Genomic DNA, 27,601 nt, shown 5'->3' on the forward strand with positions numbered 1-27,601 from the left:
TTACACACAGGGGGATTATATGTATCATCATCAGTCATTTAGGACAACATTGGATCATTCAGAGATCCTCAATGAACTTCTGGAGTGAGATTGCTGCACTGAAAGTAAAGGGGATGAATAATATTGCACGCCCCAATTTTCAGTTATTTATTGTTTTAGAAAGTTTAAAATAAGCAATAAATGTCGTTCAACTTCACAATTGTGTCCCACTTGTTGTAGATTCTTCACCAGAACATTAACATTTTTATCTTTATGTTTGAAGCCTGAAATGTGGGAAAAGAATGAAAAATTCAAGGGGCCGAATACTTTCGCAAGACACTATCTATCAAATATCTATCTATCTATCTATCCCTCTATCTATCTATGTATCTATCTATCCCTCTATCTATCTATCTATCTATCTATCTATCTATCTATCTATCTATCTATCTATCTATCGTCCTCAGTCCTGCAGAGATGTTTCCCAGACTTCTCCACCAGGAACGGCATTTTGACTGTCGCTAACAAGACGCTCTTTAAAGATGGAAGTGGTCACATGAGGAACGTAACTGACCTGAGAGAAGCGGCTAAGTAAGGATTTGTGCCTTCTGTTTTGCTTTTTGTAGCAATGTGACTCCTGGAATACTGATATTTGAGTTGCTAGAGCAAGGAGACATTAAGAATTGGGTCCTAAAACAGCATCCCCCAGAAGAGTGCTCTGCACAGCTGTGGTTGGGTCTCTGCACAGCTGTGGTTGGGTCTCTGCACAGCTGTGGTTGGGTCTCTGGGCAGTTCTACATGGTGCTCTGCACAGCTCTGTATCTTTCTGTGTGGGGCTCTGCGCAGCTCTGCGTGGGGCTCTGCGCAGCTCTGCGTGGGGCTCTGCACAGCTCTGCGTGGGGCTCTGCACAGCTCTGCGTGGGGCTCTGCATAGCTCTGCGTGGTGCTCTGCACAGCTCTGCATGGGGCTTTGCACAGCTCTGCGTGGTGCTCTGCACAGCTCTGCGTGGTGCTCTGCACAGCTCTGCGTGGGGCTCTGCACAGCTCTGCGTGGGGCTCTGCACAGCTCTGCATGGGGCTCTGCACAGTTCTGCGTGGTGCTCTGCACAGCTGTGCGTGGGGCTTTGCACAGCTCTGCATGGGGCTTTGCACAGCTCTGCGTGGTGCTCTGCACAGCTCTGCATGGGGCTCTGCACAGTTCTGTGTGGACTGCCCTGAACACTGACAAGTCCAGACACTGGGTCTCATCATTGCACAGATGGAGCTGTTCAGCGCTTCGTCATCTCCCTCGTGGAGTTCTTCTCACATGACACCATTTCTCGAGGACTGAGCTCTACACAGTTTGAATCCAGAAATGTTAACTGTGACTTTTCAGCAGCACAAATGCTACATGGGGACAGGGGCGAACCTAGCATCGGTGCAGCCTGCGGAGCCACGTAGGGGCTTCCGACCACCTTCAAAGCAGCAGTGGCTTTTCTCAGAGAGGCCTTATTGGCTTGCAAAGGCCCGTAGGCTGGTTTTGCACAGGGACCCTCTTCTGTCTGTGTCCGCCCCCACCTTGGACCGTTTCCTAATATTCTGCGCTGCGTGCTGTAGATTTCCTTGGTGTTGTATTGCAGGATCTGTCAGACGTCTGATTCCGGTTTATTTCATCCTCCATAACAGCTTTCATTTTGTTTTATAGCCATGTAACAACCATTCAACATGGAACCACAAGGTTACAAATCACATTCTCTAACGTTTTGTGTTTGGCTCGTACGTGCTCAGCTAGAACAAAGCAATACTGCGGCCGAAGAGTCACGCGCCAATTAGATGATACGGCCGGATGAGCCGCAATGAAACCTCAAGACGCGGCCCCAAGGAAGAATAAGACCTGAACATTGATACAAAAATTATACAAACATTCCTTAGGTATTAAGTGTACACAAGCAAAAAAAGAAGAACAAAAAGCCTAAAATAGATGACCAGCCATACCTGCCCCCGTCCTGGATCCGGCAGGACAGTCCTGAATTTGTGGATCTCTCCGCCGGCCTGGAAGGTGCAGAAGGTCCTGACTTCAACACTATCTGTGTCCAGGACACTTCCACTAAGTCACATAACAATATAACCAAAATACATAAAAGCCTAGTGCCTATGAGAAATCTTCCACCACACCCAGGGCATGTTTCGCCATGTTTTTCCTTGTTTCGCCATATTTCTCCTTGTTTTGCCATATTTCTCCTTGTTTTGCCATATTTCTCCTTGTTTTGCCATATTTCTCCTTGTTTCGCCATGTTTCTCCTCGTTTCGCCATGTTTCTCCTCGTATCATCATGTTTCTCCTCGTTTCGCCATGTTTCTCCTCGTTTCACCATGTTTCTCCTCGTTTCACCATGTTTCTCCTCGTTTCACCATGTTTCTCCTCGTTTCACCATGTTTCTCCTTGTTTCGCCATGTTTCTCCTTGTTTCACCATGTTTCTCCTTGTTTTGCCATGTTTCTCCTCGTTTTGCCATGGTTCACCTCGTTTTGACATGTTTCGTCTCGTTTTGCCATGTTGCACCTCGTTTCGCCATGTTTCGCCTCATTTTGCCTTTTTTCGCCACACACCTTTTACATTTAGTCATCACAGCCTTTTAAAACCCTTTTATATAGTAAAGTTCCTTTAATCCGGCATCATCGGATAATCAAATATTTCTGTTACTGTATGCCGCCATTACACTAATGTGAATTGTTATCCAGAAATCGAATCCTCTCCTAGTGGATTCTCGAAACTCCCCATAATATTACATCAGATTATCAGACTTTTTGGATTATCGGGTGCAGGCTATAGGACTACAACACTACAGACCTTCCTCTTAACTTCCATTATAACATCATTGTGGCATATATGTTATGCAGGAAAAAATAAGCCGCCTCTCAGGTTTTGCCCCTTAGGCACAGGCCAGTAGTGTCACATTACAATCCTGACCTCGGGCAGATATTGCTATGTTCTAATGCTGAATATATAGATGATGCATGGAAGCCAGCACTGAACACGTGTCCATGACATGCCATCTTATTTAACCCATTAATAATTGCCATGATGTGGTGTCCTTTCCCGAGGAGACACATCTAATGCTGCAGGGGGTAACGCCTCAGCTGCTTTTGCGCATGACATAAGAAAATAAGATTTTATTTTCAGGTTTTTTTATAGCATTCGGCATGATGGAATTTGGGGTCATTGATACCCCCGGGAGACATTTTATAGGCTGTATACCGTTTTGTTCTATAAAATGCCTATTACCCAATTGCGTGATCAGTACATACGGTACAAGGGGCCCTAATCAACGATGGACTTTTAAAAAATGTTTACACCTTAATGTCATATATTATAGACCGGTTTCGGAAGTATGAGCTTAATAGACAACACTGCAAAAAAAGAGCGATCTGGAGAGAAAATAGATATGGGATCGATACGATGGAGGAGTCTGAAGGGAGGAGCATGGAGAAGTCTGGAAGGAGGAGTATAGAGGAGTCTGAAGGGAGAAGCTTAGAGGAGTCTGGAAGGAGGAGAATAGAGGAGTCTGGAGAAAGGAAACAGAGAAGTCTGGAGGGAGAGGAGGTGTCTGGTGGAGGCAGAGGAGTATGGCTGGAGGAGTACAGAGGAGTCTAGAGGGAAGAGCATAGAGAAGTCTGGAGGGAAGGATATAGAGGAATCTGGAAGGAGGAGTATGGAGGAGTCAGGAGCGAGGAGCATAGATGAGTCTGGAAGGAGGAGTAAAGAGGAGTCAGGAGGGAGGAGCATAGAGGAGTCTGGAGAAAGGGAACAGAGGAGTCTAGAGTTAGAGGGGGTGTCTGGTGGGGGCAAAAGGAGTATGGTTGGAGGAGTACCGAGGAGTCTAGAGGAAGGGGTATAGAGGAGTCTGGAAGGAGGAGTATAGAGGAGTCTGGAAGGAGAAGCATAAAGGAGTATGGAAGCAGGAGCATAGATTAGTCTGGAAGGAGGAGCATAGAGGAGTCTGGAGAAAGGGAACCGAGGAGTCTGGAAGGAGAGGAGGTGTCTGGTGGGGGCAGAAGGAGTATGGTTGGAGGAGTACAGAGGAGTCTAGAGGGAGGAGCATAGAGAAGTCTAGAGGGAGGGGTATAGAGGAGTCTGGAAGGAGGAGTATAGAGGAGTCTGGAAGGAGAAGCATAAAGGAGTATGGAAGCAGGAGCATAGATTAGTCTGGAAGGAGGAGCATAGAGGAGTCTGGAGAAAGGGAACCGAGGAGTCTGGAAGGAGAGGAGGTGTCTGGTGGGGGCAGAAGGAGTATGGTTGGAGGAGTACAGAGGAGTCTAGAAGGAGGAGCATAGAGAAGTCTAGAGGGAGGGGTATAGAGGAGTCTGGAAGGAAGGAGTATAGAGGAGTCTGGAGGGAGGAGCATAGAGGAGCCTGGAGAAGGGGAACAGAGGAGTTTGGAGGGAGAGATGGTTTCTGGTGGGAGCAGAAAAGTGGCGCTAGCAATATGGGGGAGTCTGGTTGGAGGAGTACAAGGGAGTATAGCAGGAGGGGTACACAGGAGTCTTGTTGGGGGAAGACAGAGAAGGCTTAAAGAGTAGGGGGACAGAAGAGTCTGAAAGAGGAGGGGACAGAATAGTCTTAGAGGAGGTAACATAGCAGTCTGGAGAAAGCATACGGAGATTGGAGGTATCACAGCAGTCTTGAAGGCACTGGGCTCTGTTAGAGGACAGAGTGGTTTGGTGAGGACAGAGCATTCTCCAGGAGAGCAGAGGAGTGCAGTGAGGTATTAGGTAGCGGCTTCCTCCTCTCTCACCATGGAGCATAATTACACACATATTGTAGCATTCGGGTGCACTGGTCATTGGGACGGTAGAGTTAGCGGATCCAGGATAAAACACATAAAGGGAAGGTTAGACTGCACCTTGGCGTTGCATAGACTCGCTCTATAAGAACATTATAGCGCTCTGTTGATTACGGCCCCATAATTCTTAACCTTCGCCTCTAATAACTGTTGTATCTTCTTCCCTATAACATTACGTAGCTGTATGGCTGATGTAGCTGCACTAATTCACTATATAACCCGTCTGTGCACAAACTTTCTCTTATTTCTGATACATTTTTTATGCTCCTTTTCTCACCAGTGGGATAAACGCCGTCCTTGATGCCAGGTCCATCGGGATGAAGATCTTTGAGGACTATGCAAGCTCCTGGTACTGGATCCTAATGTAAGTGACAATGTGATATGTGCCACAGCTGAGCCTCCTGAGGCCACGAGCGAAACCCGTAACTGAGCCTGTGAGGGACCGTCCGACGTGTCATAACTCAATATTGGACCACCACTGACTATTTCTCAGAGATCAGACCACCACTGACTATTCCACAAAGATCAGACCATCACTGACCATTCCTCAGAGATCAGACCACTACTGACTATTCCACAGAGATAAGACCACCACTGACTATTCCACAAAGATCAGACCATCACTGACCATTCCTCAGAGATCAGACCACTACTGACTATTCCACAGAGATCAGTCCATCACTGACTATTCCACAGAGATCAGACCACCCCTGACTATTCCACAGAGATCAGACCACCCCTGACTATTCCACAGAGATCAGACCACCCCTGACTATTCCACAGAGATCAGACCACCCCTGACTATTCCACAGAGATCAGACCACCACTAACTATGCCACCAAGACCAGACCACCACTGACTATTCCACAGAGATCAGACCACCACAGACTATTCCTCAGAGATCAGACCACCACAGACTATTCCACAGAGATCAGACCACCACAGACTATTCCACAGAGATCAGACCACCACTGACTATTCCACAGAGATCAGACCACCCCTGACTATTCCACAGAGATCAGACCACCACTGACTATTCCACAGAGATCAGACCACCCCTGACTATTCCACAGAGATCAGACCACCACAGACTATTCCACAGAGATCAGACCACCACAGACTATTCCACAGAGATCAGACCACCACAGACTATTCCACAGAGATCAGACCACCACAGACTATTCCACAGAGATCAGACCACCCCTGACTATTCCACAGAGATCAGACCACCCCTGACTATTCCACAGAGATCAGACCACCCCTGACTATTCCACAGAGATCAGACCACCCCTGACTATTCCACAGAGATCAGACCACCCCTGACTATTCCACAGAGATCAGACCACCCCTGACTATTCCACAGAGATCAGACCACCCCTGACTATTCCACAGAGATCAGACCACCCCTGACTATTCCACAGAGATCAGACCACCACTAACTATGCCACCAAGACCAGACCACCACTGACTATTCCTCAGAGATCAGACCACCCCTGACTATTCCACAGAGATCAGACCACCACAGACTATTCCACAGAGATCAGACCACTACTGACTATTCCACAGAGATCAGACCACCACTGACTATTCCACAGAGATCAGACCACCCCTGACTATTCCACAGAGATCAGACCACCACTGACTATTCCACAGAGATCAGACCACCCCTGACTATTCCACATAGATCAGACCACCCCTGACTATTCCACAGAGATCAGACCACCACAGACTATTCCACAGTGATCAAACCACCACTGACTATTCCACAGAGATCAGACCACCACTAACTATGCCACCAAGACCAGACCACCACTGACTATTCCTCAGAGATCAGACCACCACAGACTATTCCACAGAGATCAGACCACTGCTGAGTATTCCACAGTGATCAGACCACCACTGACCATTCCTCAGAGATCAGACCACCACTGACCATTCCTCAGAGATCAGACCACCACTGACTATTCCACAGAGATCATACCACCCCTGACTATTCCACAAAGATTGATCAGACCACCCCTGACTATTCCACAAAGATTGATCAGACCACCACTGACTATTCCACAAAGATTGATCAGACCATCACTGACTATTCCACAAAGATCAGACCATCACTGACCATTTCTCAGAGATCAGACCACCACTGAGTATTCCACAGAGATCATACCACCACTGACCATTCATCAGAGATCAGACCACCACTGACCATTCCTCAGAGATCAGACCACCACTGACTATTCCACAGTGATCAGACTACCACTGACTATTCCACAGAGATTAGACCACCACTGACTGTTCCACAGTGATCAGACTACCACTGACTATTCCACAGAGATTAGACCACCACTGACTGTTCCACAGTGATCAGACCACCACTGACTATTCCACAGAGATCAGACCTCTCTGATGCTTCTCGGACACTTCTGTTCATGCATATCCAACAATTCCAGCCTTTAAAGGGGGTATTCAGATTTTAGCCATATTTTTTCCCCCGAGGAGTAAAGGACATTAAGCTGAGATTTTAAAAACTTTGGAAACTGATGCAAAAAGTAAATGGGGAAAAATGTTAATTTAAACAAAATAGAAATATAATGCAATTAAACTGGAATACGCCTTTCAGCTGAATATTTGTAATGAGTGTTCTGCTGACAACTGTGTTTTGCAAACTTTTCTATCAGAAAATCAGTTGTGGTATGAAATCAAATAATTTGATATGTATGTGTGACAATTTGACTGGATTTCCCACTTAAAGGGAACCTGTCATTTATCATAAATAAGTCATTTTTTTACGGGGTGTAAATGCCGCTGTTCTCCTGAATCCAGAGGTGTTTTTCTTTTGTTCCTGCGCCTCTCCGTTCCTGAGATATGGCCTCTTTTTCTCTGTATATAATCTGGTCTTCTTAGCAAGTGGGCGTGACACTCAAGAACACACCCACTGCATAGTTGACCACACCCACTTGCAAAATTTATAACATTTGTATACAGGGAAAAAAGGGTCATATCTCAGGAACGGAGAGGCGCAGGAACAAAAGAATAACATCGCCGGATTCAGGAGAAGAGCGGCATTTACACCAGGTAACAAATTGACTTATTTGTGGAAAATGACAGTTTCCCTTTAAAGGGAAAATCCAGTCAAATTGTAAAATTTACATATTTATGGCAAGTCTTTTTAATATGGTTGATTTATTTTTTGGATTGCCGATCCATATTAGTTCAATGGGGGCCCAAAGCTGTACAGGGGGAGAACCCCGACCCCTCAGTCAGCTGATCGGTGCTGGTGCAGGATGTCCGACCCCTAACGATCAGATATTGATGCTCTGTCATAGACGTTCAATATCAAAATCCCCTTTAGGAGCGGCCACTGCTGTGAACGAGACCTTAAAGAGTTAAAAGCTCCTGTCTTAATTAGTTCCAGCTCTGGAGCGTTTCTCAGGATACTTTTTTGATCTCGTATCTGCAGCTTTTATTATGTCAGGTTGGCAAAGAGCGAATAATCTAATTTACCCCCGAGTGATAAGAAATCTCTTAGGTGCCGTGGGCTCGCTCCATCCGAGGGTCCTAATTCTAAACAAACATGCAATTTTCCCAATTTGCAATGCAAAAAAAAAAGCAAAAACATTTTTTTTTCCTCTGATTTCCTTACAGAGCGCTCTTCATCGCTATGGTCGTCAGCCTCCTCTTCCTCATTCTGCTGAGATTCACCGCTGGGGTATTTTTCTGGATTTTTATATTCGGTGTCATTGGAGTTGTGGGGTACGGTAAGTTTTCTGTCTTGGTGATAAGTTATGGGGGTCTCTAATAATAACTTCCTGCAGGCTGTCAGAGGGGCCCCCTATCTACTGGGACCCCCACTGTAGACGCACTGTCTGGTCCCCCAACCCCATCCTGGTGGGCTATGTCGTATTATTACCCTCCATGATAGGACTGTGGGGGGTCTGTAAAGTGATCACTACATGACTCCCTTTTATTTTAGGCATATGGCATTGCTTTTGGGAATATAACAACTTAAAAGGCGTCCCGGGATCCGACCTAACCATCTACGACATCGGGCTGCAGACCGACTTCAGGGTCTATTTACAGCTGAGGGACACGTGGCTGGCATTTAGTAAGTATTAATGTGACACCGCATATTGTACACGAGGTGAGAGAAGGGTCTGAAATAAAAATCTTCACATGTCACTCATATTATACTCCAGAGCTGCATTCATTATACTTTATACTTCAGAAAATTTATCTCCTTCCTTAAATAGAGAGTGCAGCTCTGGAGTAAAATACACAGTGACTGCACCAGCAGAGTAGTGAGTGCAGCTCTGGAGTATAATACAGGAGGTAATTCAGGATCAATAATATAATGTATGTACACAGTGACTGCACCAGCAGAATAGTGAGTGCAGCTCTGGAGTATAATACAGGAGGTAACTCAGGGTCAGTAATGTATGTACACAGTGACTGCACCATCAGAATATCGAGTTCAGCTCTGGAGTATAATACAGGATGTAACTAAGGGTCAGTAATGTATGTACACAGTGACTGCACCAGCAGAATATCGAGTTCAGCTCTGGAGTATAATACAGGATGTAACTCAGGGTCAGTAATGTAATGTATGTACACAGTGACTGCAGCAGCAGAATAGTGAGTGCAGCTCTGGAGTATAATATAGGAGGTAACTCAGAATCAGTACAGGATCAGTAATGTAATGTTGTAGCGTATACGCTGTGCCATGAAGTGTATATGTAATTTTGTGTAGTGTATGTGCCGTGCTGTGTAGTGTGTGCGCCATGGCGTGTAGCATATACGCTGTGCCGTTTAGCGCATGCAACGTGCCATGAAGTGTATGTGCCGAGTAGTATATACGCCGTGTAGTGTATATGTCACGCTGTGCTGTGTGCGCACGCCTTGGCATGTAGTATATACTCCATGTTGGGTAGTGTATGCGCTGTGCCGTATAGTGCATACGCCATACTGTGTAGTGTGTCCACTGTGCCTTGTAGTGTATACGCTGTGTAGTGTGTCCGCTTGTGCCGTGTAGTGTATATGCCGTATAGTGCATACGCCATGCTGTGTAGTGTGTCCGCTGTGCCTTGTAGTGTATACGCTGTGTAGTGTGTCCGCTTGTGCCGTGTAGTGTATACGCCGTATAGTGCATACGCCATGCTGTGTAGTGTGTCCGCTGTGCCTTGTAGTGTATACGCTGTGTAGTGTGTCCGCTTGTGCCGTGTAGTGTATATGCCGTATGGTGCATACGCCATGCTGTGTAGTGTGCCTTGTAGTGTATGCGCTGTGTAGTGTTTCTGCTTGTGCCGTGTAGTGTATATGCCGTATAGTGTATATGCCGTGCCGTATAGTGTGCCCACTGTGGCTCATTACATGGGGCACTGGTATATAGACTGACAATCGATGCTCCTGTCTCCAGTATATTGCACCTCACGGCCTCTCTTCTTCTTCCAGTGATCATCCTCTGCATTGTGGAAGTTATCATCATCCTCATGTTGATCTTTTTAAGAAACCGCATCAGAATCGCCATCGCGCTCCTCCAGGAGGGGAGCAGGTAATAACCCGGGACTGTCACACAGCGCACCGGGCTTCATGCATGGGACACTGTTCAGCTCAGTGCTGTATACCAAAAACTGCAAAATATGTCTGTGTATGGAGGTTTTATTCCCAGGGGCGAATACTAAAAATAATGACAGAGGAGTTTGTGCTGCAGCGTCCACCATAGAGGATTGCAGGACGCAGTGAATTGTGCACAGCGGCTTCGTGTTGGTCGCTGTATGACGGGTGGAGTACACAACAGCATGCATGGGGCGGATAGATTACGGGGTAATTTGTGCCGCCATATGGTGCTTTGGTGATGTGCTGTACTTATACCTAGATGCAGGATCATGCCTCCTCTATACTGGTGTGTCGTGATCATTAAACCTGCACCATTGTGACTATATATTGCGAGTTTATCAAGGGTTAAAGATACGTGCGGTGTGTACAGGGCTATAGACTGTATAGGGGCTGTAGTCTGAACACAGAGCTGTCTGCGAGCAGCCACTAGAGGGCGACGTACCACACTTCAGTCTCTACAGGCATATACCAACTGTCACCAGATGGGGGCGCCGTGTACTTACATAATATAGAGAGCGCTAACTGTAAGAGATGAAGATGTGGATAGTAATAGATACAGACATGCACAAGATCGATACATTATATAATATATATCTGATATCTGTGTAAGACGACATTACGCCGATTGATGGACAGTTATTGGATGCGTCATATAATTGTACGTTTTACGGTATCACTTTCCCGTTATGTCCGGTTGTTTGTGACCTCAGTGGATACGTAATAACGTGTCGCTTTCTTCCTCAGGGCTATCGGATACATCATGTCCACCCTGTTTTATCCAATCATCACTTTTGTCCTGATCGCCATCTGTATCTCGTACTGGGCCGTCACCGCCGTGTATCCTTTCTATCGCCTCACTATTCCACAGCTTTCACTATGGAGCCCGGATCGGGGCCCGGCAGCGGGGGAGGAGGGGCTGGTAAACAGGGGAATGATCCCAGAGAAGGAGGAATTGATTGTCCTTAACGCTGTGTTCAAGGTTCCTGGCAACATCCGGAGAGGCTGTATATAAAGTGATGGCCAATAAAACCCACTGCCAGTATGCGGGTACAGTCTGCACCCCTGAGGTAAGTGATCTATGCGCTGAGGTCCGGGTGTGCAGTGGTGCTGAGGTCCGGGTGTGCAGTGGTGCTGAGGTCCGGGTGTGCAGTGGTGCTGAGGTCCAGGTGTGCAGTGGTGCTGAGGTCCGGGTGTGCAGTGGTGCTGAGGTCCGGGTGTGCAGTGGTGCTGAGGTCCGGGTGTGCAGTGGTCTTGGTGCTGAGATCTGGGCACAATGGTCTGGGTGCGGAGGTCTGGCCACAGTGGTCTGGGTCCTGAGGTCTGGCCACAGTGGTCTGGGTGTTGAGGTCCTCGGATTTAGGTTCTGGTGAAGTCTGTCCTCTGGTATCTCCGCTATCTCTCATACTTTGAGACTGACCTGCCAGTGTATAAGGACGGGTCATGGCATTGACTGCAGACCTCTCTGCCCTTCTCCATCATTGATCTCTTTTTGTCTTTATCATCCTTTAGACCTTCAATACGACCAATGTGACCCGCCTGTGCCCGGGGTCTCAGTGCACCTTCGCCCTGTACGGGGGTGAGAGCTTCTACTATCAGTACATCCTGATCTTCCAGCTTTGTAACGTGTTTGTGTTCCTGTGGCTGGTGAATTTCTCCATCGCTCTGGGGCAGTGCACGCTGGCCGGGGCATTCGCCTCCTACTACTGGGCTTTTAAGAAACCTGCCGACATCCCTACTTGTCCCCTTTTTTCATCCTTTGGGCGAGCAATAAGGTAAAGCACAATGACGAGGAAGACCTGAAATGTGGCGGATAGTTCTCCAGCCGCCGATCGTCATTGATAATAAGGTTACCCTTGTATCACTGAGGTCTCCTTCATTGCAGGTATCACACGGGCTCGCTGGCCTTTGGATCCCTCATCCTGGCTCTCGTACAGTTTATACGAATCATATTAGAATATTTAGACCATAAACTTAAAGGTAAAGTGTCCGAGCCTCCTGCGAAGCTGAGATCAGTGATCTGTGCAGTATATGCTCTAGTTATTCCCAGCTCTACATAATCTGCCCAAATCTAATCCCTTGGTTCATGGTGGTGAAGCGTTAGTGGTAATTTCTATGGGAGTCCGAAGTGGTGAATCTCATGGTGGGCTGCACAGTGCGGAGAACCGGAACTGTCTTATGTTTGATTCATTTTTATTTGTTTTCTATCTTTTTCTTTGCAGCGTCCCAGAATTCTGTTGCTAAGTTCTTATTGTGCTGCCTGAAATGCTGCTTTTGGTGTCTGGAAAAGTTCATAAAGTTCATCAATAGGAATGCATATATAATGGTGAGGATGTATACGACTGTATCACAATCATTTATCTGCCCTAACATTGTTATAGCTGGAAAATTACTCTCTTTACAGGTAATAGTCTAAAAATTAGAACCTGGAGAAATGGAGGCAGAAACACTAACAGTGAGCCTCAGCCACAATGGTGTGTACAGTGTGCGAGTATATACAGACAGTGGGCGAGTATATACACACTGTGCTAGTATGTACAATAAGCTAGTATATACAGACAGTGTGCTAGTATATACAGTGTGCTAGTATATACACACAGTGCGCTAGTATATACACACAGTGTGTTAGTATATACAGACAGTGGGCGAGTATACACACACAGTGTGCTAGTATGTACAGTAAGCTAGTATATACAGACAATGTGCTAGTATATACAGTGTGCTAGTATATACAGTGTGCTAGTATATACAGTGTGCTAGTATATACACAGTGCGCTAGTATATACACACAGTGCGCTAGTATATACACACAGTGAGCTAGTATATACAGACAGTGCGCTAGTATATACACAGTGCGCTAGTATATACACAGTGCGCTAGTATATACACACAGTGCGCTAGTATATACACACAGTGCGCTAGTATATACACACAGTGCGCTAGTATATACACACAGTGCGCTAGTATATACACACAGTGCGCTAGTATATACACACAGTGCGCTAGTATATACAGACAGTGTGCTAGTATATACAGACAGTGTGCTAGTATATACAGACAGTGGGCGAGTATACACACACAGTGTGCTACAAGAAAAACAAAATCAGCTCACCCAGATCACATGGAGACTCCAATGAAGGACAGGTGCACGGTGAAGCCGGCCCGGCCAAGAAACTCCAGAAGACAGAAAAAAAAAAAATCCAGCACTCGTGTCCAGAAAATATATTAAAACTTGCTTTTTTATTCAATATTCATGGTAAAATGGAAATGGATCATATCCACAAGGTATAAAAAAAATCCCCATAAAGATGAGATAGGATGACAGGGTACGCGTTTCGAGCTACATGCTCTTAATCTCAATCCATGTATATACACACAGTGCACCACTATATATAGACATAGACAATGTGCCTCTATATACAGAAAATGTGCTAGTATATACAAACAGTGCGCTAGTATATACACTCAGTGTGATACTATATACAGTCTGTTTGCTAGTATATACAGATAATGGGCTAGAATATACAGACAGTGTGTGTATATCCTCCTTACGGTATGTTTTTCTGCTTTCTTTTGATAGTATTGTGGTTTATTACACTGGGTGAATGAAGTTGAGGCATTAGGGGGCGCCTAGTGCTTCTAATGCTAAAGGACCCACATAATTCTTGAGTCCATACCCTGAGCTCCAAATCTGCATATACTATGAAGTGTAAGATAACGTGGCTGTTGCAGTCACCACCAGAGGGAGCTGCTCCCCATTGTGGCGATGACTGGGTAATCACTGTGTAAATGTGGCTCCCTCTAGTGGTGATCAGGGTGTTTTTTTTTTCTTTTTGTTTATTTTCTCTTTTTCCAGCACTGAAATTTTAACTTATGCAGGTAACATAAAATGCTGCCTGTACGGAGTGTATAATGTATTAGTGATGCTCATCTACTATGTGTTATACAGACCTGATTACACACAACCAATGAGCGTTTTCTTTTTCAGATTGCCATCTATGGGAAAAACTTCTGTACTTCAGCTAAGGACGCGTTCTTTCTCTTGATGCGGAATGTTGTGCGGTAGGTCGCTAATTGCCATTTTCAACTCAATTATTGTTTACGGATTATACCAAACTTCCACCCAAAATTACAGGTTTAAATGTATTTAACCACCACAGTGCCTAAATATAATGTCTAAATAATGCTTCCATAGAGTTCCTAAATAATACCGCCATACAAAAACTAGACAATATCATATGGTTCCAAAATAACACCTTTGTATAAATAATGTCACTATACATTCCCTAAATAACAGCACCAGTACTCTAATGGGTACTTTGCACGTTGCGACATCGCTACTGCGATCTCGTCGGGGTCAAATCGAAAGTGACGCACATCCAGCGCCGGTAACGACGTCGCAACGTGTAAAGCCTAGATGCGCCGATAAACGATCGCAAAAGCGTTGAAAATCGGTGATCTGTGCAGTGTCGGTCATTTTCATAATGTCGCACCAATAGGAGATACGATGTTGTTCCTCGTTCCTGCGGCAGCGCACATCGCTGTGTGAGAAGCCACAGGAGCGAGGAACATCTCCTTACCTGCCTCCACCGGCTATGCGGAAGGAAGGAGGGGGCGGGAGGTTTACATCCCGCTCATCTGCGCCCCTCCGATTCTATTGGCCGCCTGCCGTGTGACGTCGCTGTTACGCCGCACGACCCGCCCCCTTAGGAAAGAGGCGGGTCGCTAGCCAGAGCGATGTTGCAGGGCAGGTAAGTGTGTGTGAAGCTGCCGTAGCGATAATGTTCGCTACGGCAGCTATCACAAGATATCGCATGTGCGACGGGGGCGGATACTATCGCGCTCGGCATCGCTAGCCGATGCTAGCGATGTCGCAGCGTGCAAAGTACCCTTTAGGGTCGTTACCATACAGTGCCGAAATAGTACTACTTTATGTGCCTCATGTAAGGCTACTATACAGAACCTAAATAATGGCACCATACAGTATGTAAATAATATTATCAAACAGTGCCTAAATAATACCATCATATAGTCCATATATAATGCTACTGTACAATACCTAAATAATATCACTATACAGTATCTAAATGATATCACCCTACAGTATACAAATAGTACCGTAATATATTGCCTAAATAATGCTGCCACACAGTGCCTAACTAAAACCACCATACAGTGCCTAAACAAAACCTTATACAATGGAGTTTCAATGTATAACCCGATTTTTACAGAAATGTATCATCAGGGTTTGAACCCTTGACTTTTGAACCCTTGACTCTTAGTGATTACATGGTGGGCCGGGGCAGACACATAGAGGCGGGGGCCCCTGTGCCAGGGCAGTATATGGGCCCTTTTTGTGCACTAGCTCATAATGCCACCTTTGTGTCTGACAGATGCTGCTCCCTGCGTTGGAGGAGGAATTTACCCTCCTAAAGGGGGATTGTGTGACAGCGCCCCCTTCCACTATGTGCCAGGCTTGCTGGTGGCTTTCGGGCCCCCTCAGGGATCAGGTCTCTGGTGCCTGTAGCGCTGCCCCCCCTGCTCATTATAAAGGGGTGATACTGTACAAAGCCACCAGTGGTGGTCTCCGTAGTCCAGGCTGTGGGGGAGGGATGCAGTCCGGAGCTAATCATCAGTATACAGACCAGCGACTGACCGTCCTAACCCTCCACTTTGTCTCTTCTGCCCACCAGAGTTGCTGTTCTGGACAAAGTAACCGATTTCTTGCTCTTTCTTGGGAAGATTCTTGTTGCGGGTTCTGTAGGTAAATGATTCATACATTTGCACCTTTTTCCTACACACGAGACACAAGCTGGACCTCATCTTGTCTTGTATATTCCATGTCCAGGCGTCCTGGCCTTCTTCTTCTTCACAAGGAAAATACCAGTCATTACTGATGAAGCTCCTGCGCTAAACTACTACTGGGTGCCGCTCCTGGTAAAGTATATTTCTTTTCTAGAATATCATAATGATATATCTCATTCCATTATTCTGGGACACAGTCAGAAGCTACTTTTCTGATACAAAGCTCCAAATCCTTTGCATAGATAAGATAACTGATCCAATTCTGACTTCCTGCAGCCACCACTGGGGGGAGCTCAGGAGCTTTCTGTATACATATTACTCAATAATCGCACCATATGCAGAGGGAGCTCCGCCTAGTGGTGGATGCAGGAAGTCATCATTTTTTCTCTTTGTGTTTAGAATAGAGTGCACAATTTTTATTTATTTAGAAAAAACAACTTTTTTTTTTTTTTACTTTATTCGTTTGTTAAATTCTATTACAACAATAAGTTTCTTAGTTTTCCCTCTTGTTTCACACAGACGGTGATCATCGGATCTTATCTTGTTGCACATGGGTTTTTCAGTGTCTACGCAATGTGTGTCGATACACTTTTCCTATGTTTCTGTAAGTATTAACAGGTTATGGCTTTCTTTAAAGATATTCAATAAGAGTGCAGAAATACTGCTAAAATTATGAAATAGGTGTTTGTCCTCTGTCACAGCATTGTTTCTCCAACACTCCTCACTGGTGTACTGTTTGCATTGACTGCACACATCACAAAAAAAAGTTATACACTGCCCACATAAGAGCAAACACACTGCGCATGTGCCAATCCACAGGACAAAAGAAATAATACATTGGCCACATAAGCGCAAACACACTGCGCATGCGCCAATCCACAGGACAAAAAATTAAATATTGGCCACATAAGAGCAAACACACTGCGCATGTGCCAATCCACAGCACAAAAGAAATAATACATTGGCCACATAAGCGCAAACACACTGCGCATGTGCCAATCCACAAGACAAAAAAAACCAATAAATTGACCACATAAGAGCAAACAAACACCCTGCGCATGCACCAATCCACAGGACAAAACAATTATACATTGGCCGCATAAGAGCAAACACACTGCGCATGCGCCAATCCACAGGACAAAAAAATTATACATTGGCCGCATAAGAGCAAACACACTGCGCATGCGCCATTTGTTTTCTCTACAAGTGTAAGGTCTTTGCTTTGCGCATGCACGAGTCCCAGAGTTGCTGGTCATTAGCTTTCCCATTGATTCACCATGATTACTGTGCCTGCAGAAGGGCAGTACCGCACAAGCATGAGAGTTTGGTGGACCGTGGATGAAGTTGAGTGAATACTCAGCAGAACTCGTTCTTTGCTCGGACATGGCCAGCAGACACTCGAGCGGTTATTTGCAAACAGCGCAGGAGATTTTCAAGGTTCAGCACATGAAAGGTTTTACTGATAGCTACCAGTGAGGTTACCGCTGAAAACCTGTCCTGCTGATGCACTGCTTGTGTTGGATCATTGCTGGTCTCATGTATGAGAACCTGTCTTGTATAGGATCATTTCTGGTCTCATGTATCGGAGCTGACAGTAATACGCCGTGCAGGTCAGGATTAACCGAGTATTCAGCTTCTGAATATACCGTAATCAGGGAGTGGTCCATTTTACTAAAAGGAAGCAGAGATCTTAAAAAAAATAGGAAACGACTGAAACACAAAATTTATTAGAAAGTTGCAGAAAGTTTGAATTTCTGAACAGTGAAACAAGCAGATTCAGGAGGAGTCGACAGCAGCAAATCTGTCACTTTCCGCTCATTCTCCGCTGCCTGTCTCTTTGCTTTAGCGCATGCAATGATTTCCTTACTTGAAGCTCTTTATCATTTGACACAATTAATCTGCAGCCTCGGGGGCTGATTTCCTAACACAACCCTGATGCTGACCTGTAAGTTCTAGGGTCCAATGTACATGGATCAATTGGTTGTAAACTGCCAGGGGCCCTTTCTGCGCCTCTAAATGGCACTAAATTTATACAAAGATACACAGAATCATGGCATATTCCATCCCACGTGCTACTGCATTGACTTCAAGGGAGAATGCAGCGGCACATTAGTTGTGTGCGTGTCTGTAGTGCAGAACCTTGCTCCAATGGATCGGGCTTTGCCATAGACGTGGATTGAAGAGAAGTGAAAGTTCAGATACTTCACCATTTGGCTATTAGGACACCAAACTTTCTATGTTTACATGCAAAAGTTGCACTTAAATAACCACAACAACCAATCAGCAATTAGCCAGAAGTGAAGGGCTCTGCAGATGTGCCTATTTTTTACCTTTTCTTGGACTTTTTGTTTTCTCACAATAGTGCATTAAATACAATATCAAACCTGCTATAAAAACTTTCAAAAAGCTGTAATTCGCATCCCAACCACTGGGGGGCCACATAGATATGCGTAGCATAAACATCTCCCGACAGAGTAGCGGAAAATCAATTAATTTTTTAAAAGCTGGCCATCTTGTGTCACACATCTCAGGACATGTCGAGCCAAGGAGAAAGGTAAGGAGGGACACATCGATTGCAAGGGCGCAGGTTTTACATTGGTTTCCATTACATTAGTAAATGAGTCCCAAGAAGTTAATTGTCACATAGAAACTGACGCGTTTCACAGCTGATTGTTCTTATCCTCCGCACTTCTATGTTACTTTGCCTTTCTGTCTGCAGATCTTTTGGAAATCCGCTACTCATTTTCTTCCCTCTTCTTCCCCTTCTCTGTCCTGTCACTTTGCTACTGCAACCTTTACCTCCAGGCGAAGACCTCGAGAGAAATAATGGATCAGCATCCAAACCTTACTACATGTCTCCGGAACTTCATAGGATCCTGAGAAAGAAGGAACTGGGCTCTAAGAAGGCAAAGCGTTAACTTCTTGCACTTGCTTTCTCTAAACTAACGCTCCTTCTAACCCAATAACTAAGCATTGAAGAGGTACCTCGCGGAGGAGAGAAGATACTTTTCCATGTGAGGTCCAGAGATGTCCGTGAGAATCTTAGGAGGTGACGGGTTGCTTGGTGGAAAAGAGATGAGGACTTACTAGTGTGAGGGAAGTGAGAAACACCCATCCGGCGGCAAAGGTTTCAAGTTTTGCAGCTACGAATGAGGGAGATTCGTTGAGCGAGGATCTTCTGTTGAGGCAGTGTAGCTGGAATCTGGTCTTGAGAGATTTATGGAGGAAGGACCTTCTATATCAAGGTGACCTTGGATGAGGAACACTATGGAAGTGCGTCTGGGATTGAAAACCTTGACTTAGAGATCTACCGGTGAGGAAGGTCTGGACTAGCCAAGAGTATGACCTCCCGGTCCATCTCCACCAGCTGAGACCTTCTAACAGAGCCCTTGATGTAAATCATGAGGAACAGTATTACATTTTAGTGCCTATGAACAGGAAAAAAATGTCAACATTATAGCTTTTCCTAAAATTGATTTTAGGGTTTTACTATTTTTGTAAGGCCGGTGTCTGTACGAAGGACCGGCACTTTTTATAAATATAACCCTTCACTTTTCATAGAGGGAGATAACAATACTTGATATTACGGTACATCGATAGAATTAGCCATATCTGATTTTCTTTCCTATTTTCGTCTTTGCTTGAATTTCTTGCTTTTTTTCGAAAAGAACATTTGGCTACGCAAACTTGACTTTTTCTCCGAACATTTGGTGCTAGATAATATTTGCACTTCACAGTACAACCATTGAAACTGTGATTTCATGTTCTCCGGTTGGGGGTCTGCAGTCGGGGGATTTGTACGGCGAGTGCTACATTAACCGAGGGCTTCTCTGAAGGGTCCATGTTGTGTCCGCGAGGTTGGGGCAGCGTCAAGTGCAGCCTATTAATGCACTAGGAACTTGGTTATCGATGAGTGCCCATCATCACCTGATGATATTTCTAGTTTTACTGGAATGACCAACCTATAAAAACCCATATCTATATGCCCAATTAGTTAATAGAGGGACATAAGGATCCTCATCTCGTGACTATAGTGGAGAGCGGTTATAAAGAACATCTCTATTTCTGGAGGACCCATCCTGACCTCCATAATACAAATCATTGGTATGAATTGTCACCATGTAATACTTCATTCATCCTCCAGGGGTGCTGCAGGCAAATTGAACACTTAGGCTATGTGCCCACGCTGCGGAAAATACGCGGATTTTGCCGCGGATTTCTCGCGGAAAAGCCGCGGATTTCCCGAAAATCTGCAGCTCAGGCACTTCCCAGCCATTTCTATGGCATTTTGGAAATGCTGTGCCCACGCTGCGGATTTTTCCGCAGCGGATTTGGTGCGGATTTTGATCTGGAAAAATCTGCAACATGTCAATTATTGTTGCGGACTTTGATCCGGATTTTGGCTTTAAAATTGGGAAAAAAAAAAAATCTGCACCAAAATCCGCATCAAATCCGCGGCAAATCCGCACCTTTGAAAAGGTGCGGATTCCGGGGGAAAGCTGCGGATTTTGATGCAGAAAAATCCGCAGCTACATTCTCCCGTGGACACATAGCCTTACTGTCAGGTTTCTCCACAAAACATCGCTGATTGCTAGAGGTTCACTTTGTGAACACTTTGGGGTGTGCACATTGTCAAGAAGACCCTTCACTACAGATGTAGCAAAGGTTACCTTCACTCAGATCACTAAATACTGGGATATCACGGAACAAAAAAGTATAATTTGTCCTTTGACTGTTAAAGGGGTTTTCCCAAAAACAAAGTTCATTTTAATCAAAAGATCTTGGAATAATAATATTTTGCATATATAAAATGTTCGTGTGCTGAGATAATCTTATATATGTGTCCCTCCTGTGTACTGTGTAATGGCCGTGTCTGACCGTACAGGGACATGGTTTGATCATACCATAGCTCATGGGGAGGATGGAAAAGAGTAAACAGACATTATAGCAGGTGATCGCTAATAATTCTTTCTTTGGGGTAAATGTTATTTTAAAAAAAGGTTGGAAATTGTTTTACCTCACAGAAAGAATCAGCTGTGATCCGTGCTGTAATGTCTGTATACTCTTCTGTGTCCTCCCCGGCCCAGCAGATGTGGTATGATCAGACACGGCCATTACACAGTACATAGCAGGGAAACATATATAAGATTATCTCAGCACAGGAATATTTTATGTACAGTGCCTACAAGTAGTATTCAACCCCCTGCAGATTTAGCAGGTTTGATAAGATGCAAATAAGTTAGAGCCTGCAAACTTCAAACAAGAGCAGGATTTATTAACAGATGCATAAATCTTACAAACCAACAAGTTATGTTGCTCAGTTAAATTTTAATACATTTTCAACATAAAAGTGTGGGTCAATTATTATTCAACCCCTAGGTTTAATATTTTGTGGAATAACCCTTGTTTGCAATTACAGCTAATAATCGTCTTTTATAAGACCTGATCAGGCCGGCACAGGTCTCTGGAGTTATCTTGGCCCACTCCTCCATGCAGATCTTCTCCAAGTTATCTAGGTTCTTTGGGTGTCTCATGTGGACTTTAATCTTGAGCTCCTTCCACAAGTTTTCAATTGGGTTAAGGTCAGGAGACTGACTAGGCCACTGCAACACCTTGATTTTTTCCCTCTTGAACCAGACCTTGGTTTTCTTGGCTGTGTGCTTTGGGTCGTTGTCTTGTTGGAAGATGAAATGACGACCCATCTTAAGATCCTTGATGGAGGAGCGGAGGTTCTTGGCCAAAATCTCCAGGTAGGCCGTGCTATCCATCTCCCCATGAATGCGGACCAGATGGCCAGGCCCCTTGGCTGAGAAACAGCCCTACAGCATGATGCTGCCACCACCATGCTTGACTGTAGGGATGGTATTCTTGGGGTCGTATGCAGTGCCATTCAGTCTCCAAACATCACGTGTGTGGTTGGCACCAAAGATCTCGATCTTAGTCTCATCAGACCAGAGAACCTTGAACCAACCAGTTTGTCTCAGAGTCCTCCAAGTGATCATGAGCAAACTGTAGACGAGCCTTGACATGATGCTTTGAAAGTAAAGGTACCTTACGGGCTCGTCTGGAACGGAGACCATTGCGGTGGAGTACGTTACTTATGGTATTGACTGAAACCAATGTCCCCACTGCCATGAGATCTTCCCGGAGCTCCTTCCTTGTTGTCCTTGGGTTAGCCTTGACTCTTCGGACAAGCCTGGCCTCGGCACGGGTGGAAACTTTCAAAGGCTGTCCAGGCCGTGGAAGGCTAACAGTAGTTCCATAAGCCTTCCACTTCCGGATGATGCTCCCAACAGTGGAGACAGGTAGGCCCAACTCCTTGGAAAGGGTTTTGTACCCCTTGCGAGCCTCGTGACCCTCCACGATCTTGTCTCTGATGGCCTTGGAATGCTCCTTTGTCTTTCCCATGTTGACCAAGTATGAGTGCTGTTCACAAGTTTGGGGAGGGTCTTAATTAGTCAGAAAAGGCTGGAAAAAGAGATAATTAATCCAAACATGTGAAGCTCATTGTTCTTTGTGCCTGAAATACTTCTTAATACTTTAGGGGAACCAAACAGAATTCTTGTGGTTTGAGGGGTTGAATAATAAATGACCCTCTGAATAAACTTTTCACAATTTAAAAAAAAAATAAAAAAAGAAACAACATTTTTTTTTGCTGCATTTCACACTTCCAGGCTGATCTACAGTCCAAATGTCACAATGCCAAGTTAATTCCGAATGTGTAAACCTGCTAAATCTGCAGGGGGTTGAATACTACTTGTAGGCACTGTAACATCCATTTATGGAAATTATTATTATTCCAAGATCTATTGATTAAAATCAATTTTAAAGTTAACTTTGTTCATGGGAAAAACCCATTACGGTTAGTCAACCCTATTAACTGAAAGAAGCTTGGGCGACAGGTTATTAAGATGGCGAGTTGAGAGTCATGATAGGTAATAAAAAAAGTGGCGAGACGTTTTAGGTGAGTGTTTCCTACCCACAGTGTAATACCACATGATTACTTACATTTAATACCGTAGTATATATTTGCAATATCTACGATCATCCCCTTTAGAGATCATGGCCTCTGTTCCAACCAGTATTGCCATAGTACACTGAATATGGGTAAATAAATGGCAATATTGCAAACCCTGAAGTATTTACTGAGTGCTACTACTATTGTAGAAAAACAAGCACCTGTCATGTAGGCACTTACTCTTGCCCATGCTTTACACTGCAGCTCTGCTTTCTCATATCGGTTACTGTGTGTGAACAGCAGCCCACTATACGATCACAGTAAGTGCAGAGCTGGCTTCTCTTAAATCAAGGACCGAGTGGTTATTTACCACCAGTGAGAAAGATCTGTGAGTTGGGTCATTTCTCGGTAATTTATAAACTGGGGCATAATACACCAACTTTAAAAATGTCTGTTCCCGAGCAACAGAAAGAAATCCAAGAGGGTGCAGTCAGTGTCTATCACTAGTGATAGACCGATCCGACTGTAAAAGTCTGGCAGATCCGCGCGGTTTCAAAAGCATCTGGGCCCGGAGTTCTCAGGAGACTCTAACTAATGATCTGGATCCGGCAATGTGGGAAATTAAAAAAATAAAGGAAGCGTGCTATACTCACCGAGTCTGCAGTGCAGCTGTAACTGCTTCCGGGGCCACTCACTCTTCTTCCGGGACCGCTCATTTACCTTCATGCATATTCACTGCTTCCCCCTCCCACCGGCAGTCCTGATGTCTGTGATTGGTTGCAGTCAAGTAAATGAGAGAGCCCAGAAGAAGAGTGAGCGACCTGGAAGCAGTTGCAACTGCATCAGGGAGGCTGGTAAGTATAACGTGCTTACGCTAATCCTCCTATCCCTTCTACCACCATTTTTAAGCACCAGATTCTGGTTCCCATAGACGTATATGGGGACCGGTGTCCAGCCAGATATCCAGGATCAATTCTAGGCCAGAACTGTTTTTTGTTTTTTTTTTAATTAAATCCGGTTAGACCCACCAATACCGGATATTTGTGAGTTTACCCATCACTATCTGCCACATTCTACCATGATTACAAAAAAAAGAGAAAAAACTCTACATAGATTAGGCAAATTTTTGGGAAAAAAATATTTTTGTTTAAGTTATTTACCTTTATAAAATTTGTGACAACTGTCCTCACCTTAGTGCAGCCTTAAGCGGGCTTTACACGCTGCGACATCGCTAATGCGAAGTCGTTGGGGTCACGGAATTTGTGACGCACATCCGGCCGCACTAGCGATGCCGTTGCGTGTGACACCTAAGAGCGATTTTGCATCGTCGCAAAAACGTGCAAAATCGCTCATCGGTGACATGGGGGTCCATTCTCAAATATCGTTACTACAGCAGTAACGAAGTTGTTCCTTGTTCCTGCGGCAGCACACATCGCTCCGTGTGACGCCGCAGGAACGAGGAACCTCTCCTTACCTGCCTCCCGGCCGCAATGCGAAGGAAGGAGGTGGGCGGGATGTTACGTCCCGCTCATCTCCGCCCCTCTGCTTATATTGGGCGGTGGTTCAGTGACGCAGCTGTGACGTCGCTGTGACGCTGAACGAACCGCCCCCTTAGAAAGGAGGCGGTTCACCAGTCACAGCGACGTCGCCGGGCAGGTAAGTAGTGTGACGGGTCTGGGCGATGTTGTGTGGCACGGGCAGCGATTTGCCTGTGTCACACAACAGATGGGGGCGGGTACCCACGCTAGCGATATCGGTACCGATATCGCAGCGTGTAAAGCGGCCTTTAGTATAAGGTAATATGGGACGCTGCGGACCTCTCAAATTTACAGAGTACAGGCTGCAGATGATCACTGCAGGGCAAGTGTAGTATTACATGCCAGCCATTCACATGAATGGGCAACCGTGCCGGATATTGACCGGCCATGTCCACCAGAAGAAGAGTGCACCACGCTTTAGTCATCTCTGCCCAGGACAATATGAATTGGAAGAACACACCTCTATGACATCCATGGTACTTATTTAGGAATATGGACAGGGGTTTATATATTCTCTAAAATCTCAAATATATTTCCTTTTGTGCATTTATAATAAATATTTTAGTAAATCATAAATAAAGAACAAGTGTGTAAGAGGCTGCACACCCAGAGTTACAGAAAGATACTTTATAGTGATGAAAAAGACAAATCAACAGGGAAATAAAAAGATAAAAACATCTAAAAATGTACAACAAATAGACCACGGCTCGGTTTTAGGCCATGTGCCCACGGGAGATCTTACCTGCGGACATTTCTGCAGGTATTTCCGCAGGTTCACGCAGCAACTCCCTGGAATTCGCAGATATCCATTGCTGCGGTATTTCTGCAGAATTGTTGCGGTAAACCTGCGGATTTCATGTGGAATTCCTGCGGATTCCCGCCCTGTATCTCCATAGTGGAAGAGCAGGAATTCCGCAGATAATTTCACATGAATAATTGACATGCAGTTACGTGCGGCTGCGGGAAATCAGCATTTTCCGCAGCCGCAAATACCGCAGCATTGATACAGCACTCCCCAAATCCCATAGGATAACATGGGGAGTGTCTGGACTTGTGTAAACCCACGGATTTATCTGAAAAATCTAGAAAATCCGCTGGTTTTTCGTTTCAAAATCCGCGGTTACTTTCTCCTGTGGGCACAGGGCCTTATGGTGAAGTTAAGCACTCTCACGTGGAAGCAGAAAACAGGGCTTTAAAAAAAAAAATGCAAAATGTATGAAAAATGCGCCCTTCTATTTTGGGCACATATATTTTACGTTTACTGTTTCTTGTTAATCATTTTTGTGTGTGACTTAATTATTTTATAGTGTTTAAGGTTGAAGGTAGACTTATGTCCATTGACTACAACCCATGGCCAAACAATGTTGATCCAAAGGAGGCAAAAATCCCGTGGGGCACACACTAAGCTCCTCCTTTAATGTAATTTATTTCATGCATTTCTCACGTTTTACTCTTATTTTCCATTTTTTAATGACTTTGTATGTATTGATTTTTTTCGTTAATGCTACATTTACTGTATGTTTCCATGCTGAGGTTCCTAACTTGCACAAATTTTGCATAAATGAGGCAACGTTTGGTCATTTTCAGATGTTTTTGAGCAGATTTGTCCATTTCTTACTAATATAAGTTTGCACGTGTGATTTATTCTTGGTTTCTTCACATTGTTGTGCACTCTAATAGCGGAGCTCACCTTTAAGCATCAATATTTTCTCCTGGAAAGTCCTGTACATGGTTTTCCATATTGATGACTATTCATAGCATTCATTTTTACACGAGATTACGGCACAGAAACATGTTGGTGAAGAACTTTCGTAACTTCATATTTTATTTCCAGAATGTTTTGTTGGTTTCTATTATTGTTTATCCTACTTTATTGATCACACAGTTTGGTACACAGGGGGCCATAAACCCTATGTCTAAGATGCAATTACTTTTTTTTTTTTTCATTTGGTGGGGCTTACATTTTTCTTCTCACAGCCTCTAAGGTTATTTTGGGGACATTTTTGTATTCATATCATTTTTCCCCTTTTCATTATAGGCAGCTTTGTCATCTGACCCATCCAGTACCTGCCCTAATGCGTAAACAGGAAGTCAGTCTCTGACTTCCTGTAAACTACAAGAAGTCACCAATATCTATTAAAGAGGACCAACCACCAGAATTTTCATATATAAACTAAAGCCAGTGCTATACTGTCGCTATCATGCTGATTCTATACATACCTTTAGTTGTGAGATCGGATGTTTAGTTTCTGAAATATAGACAAGTAAAATTTGTGAAATGCACTGTTACTTGATGAGAGGCGCAACGGAATATCTAATAGGTGGGTCGGGTTTTGCTAGTTATTCCCGCCCCTGTCTGCCTACCTGTACTTCCTCCCCGTGTCCATCTTCCCTCCTTCCTCCCCCTGTACAAGCAGACAGGGGTGAGAATAACTAGCAAAACCCAACCCACTTATTAGATTTTCCATTCAACCTCTCATCAAATAACAGTGCATTTCACAAACTTTACTTACCTATATTTCAGAAACTATACATCCGATCTCACAACTAAAGGTATGTATACAATCAGCATGATAGTGCCAGTATAGCACTGGCTTCAGTTTATATATGAAAATCCTGGTGGTTGGTGCTCTTTAAATCCCTAAGTCATTGTGTCTAAACTGATGCAATTTCACACTCCTCTCCTCTGCCTCCTGCTTGTAAGAGCTGATGGGGAGAAACCTATCACATGTAAGAGGCAGAAGAGATAAGCTGAAGTTTCATCACATAAAATACACTGTGTACAGTAAGTCACCGCATTATTATTTAGTAACCTATGCTGAAGTGTTACTCTAAGGGACTTTTTAATTTATGCTCCTGAGGATATTGGAATAATATTTGTTTTTTTTTG

The 27,601-nt window shown here is 44.7% G+C and overlaps 1 protein-coding gene across 6 annotated transcripts in view; it reads left to right on the plus strand.

Moving 5' to 3' along the window:
* Positions 1 to 27,601, plus strand: part of SLC44A5 (solute carrier family 44 member 5) — a 120,173-nt gene that overhangs the window by 84,725 nt on the left and 7,847 nt on the right. For 3 of the 6 annotated variants that reach the window (XM_075320288.1, XM_075320287.1, XM_075320292.1), the window contains 16 exons: positions 447 to 570; positions 1,664 to 1,696; positions 5,081 to 5,164; positions 8,446 to 8,558; positions 8,774 to 8,905; positions 10,249 to 10,348; positions 11,158 to 11,250; positions 11,393 to 11,480; positions 11,923 to 12,185; positions 12,296 to 12,390; positions 12,633 to 12,736; positions 14,399 to 14,472; positions 16,104 to 16,174; positions 16,259 to 16,347; positions 16,735 to 16,819; positions 19,021 to 21,344. In XM_075320288.1, the coding sequence (XP_075176403.1) occupies positions 447 to 570; positions 1,664 to 1,696; positions 5,081 to 5,164; positions 8,446 to 8,558; positions 8,774 to 8,905; positions 10,249 to 10,348; positions 11,158 to 11,250; positions 11,393 to 11,480; positions 11,923 to 12,185; positions 12,296 to 12,390; positions 12,633 to 12,736; positions 14,399 to 14,472; positions 16,104 to 16,174; positions 16,259 to 16,347; positions 16,735 to 16,819; positions 19,021 to 19,133 (1,661 nt within the window). In that variant the 3' untranslated portion in view covers positions 19,134 to 21,344. Of the gene's footprint in view, positions 1 to 446; positions 571 to 1,663; positions 1,697 to 5,080; positions 5,165 to 8,445; positions 8,559 to 8,773; positions 8,906 to 10,248; positions 10,349 to 11,157; positions 11,251 to 11,392; positions 11,481 to 11,922; positions 12,186 to 12,295; positions 12,391 to 12,632; positions 12,737 to 14,398; positions 14,473 to 16,103; positions 16,175 to 16,258; positions 16,348 to 16,734; positions 16,820 to 19,020; positions 21,345 to 27,601 lie in introns of those variants that run through there. The other 3 variants (XM_075320289.1, XM_075320290.1, XM_075320291.1) reach the window with 3 other exon arrangements.

The sequence above is a fragment of the Anomaloglossus baeobatrachus genome, chromosome 8, assembly GCF_048569485.1.
Source record: "Anomaloglossus baeobatrachus isolate aAnoBae1 chromosome 8, aAnoBae1.hap1, whole genome shotgun sequence".
NCBI classification, from domain to species: Eukaryota; Metazoa; Chordata; class Amphibia; order Anura; family Aromobatidae; genus Anomaloglossus; species Anomaloglossus baeobatrachus.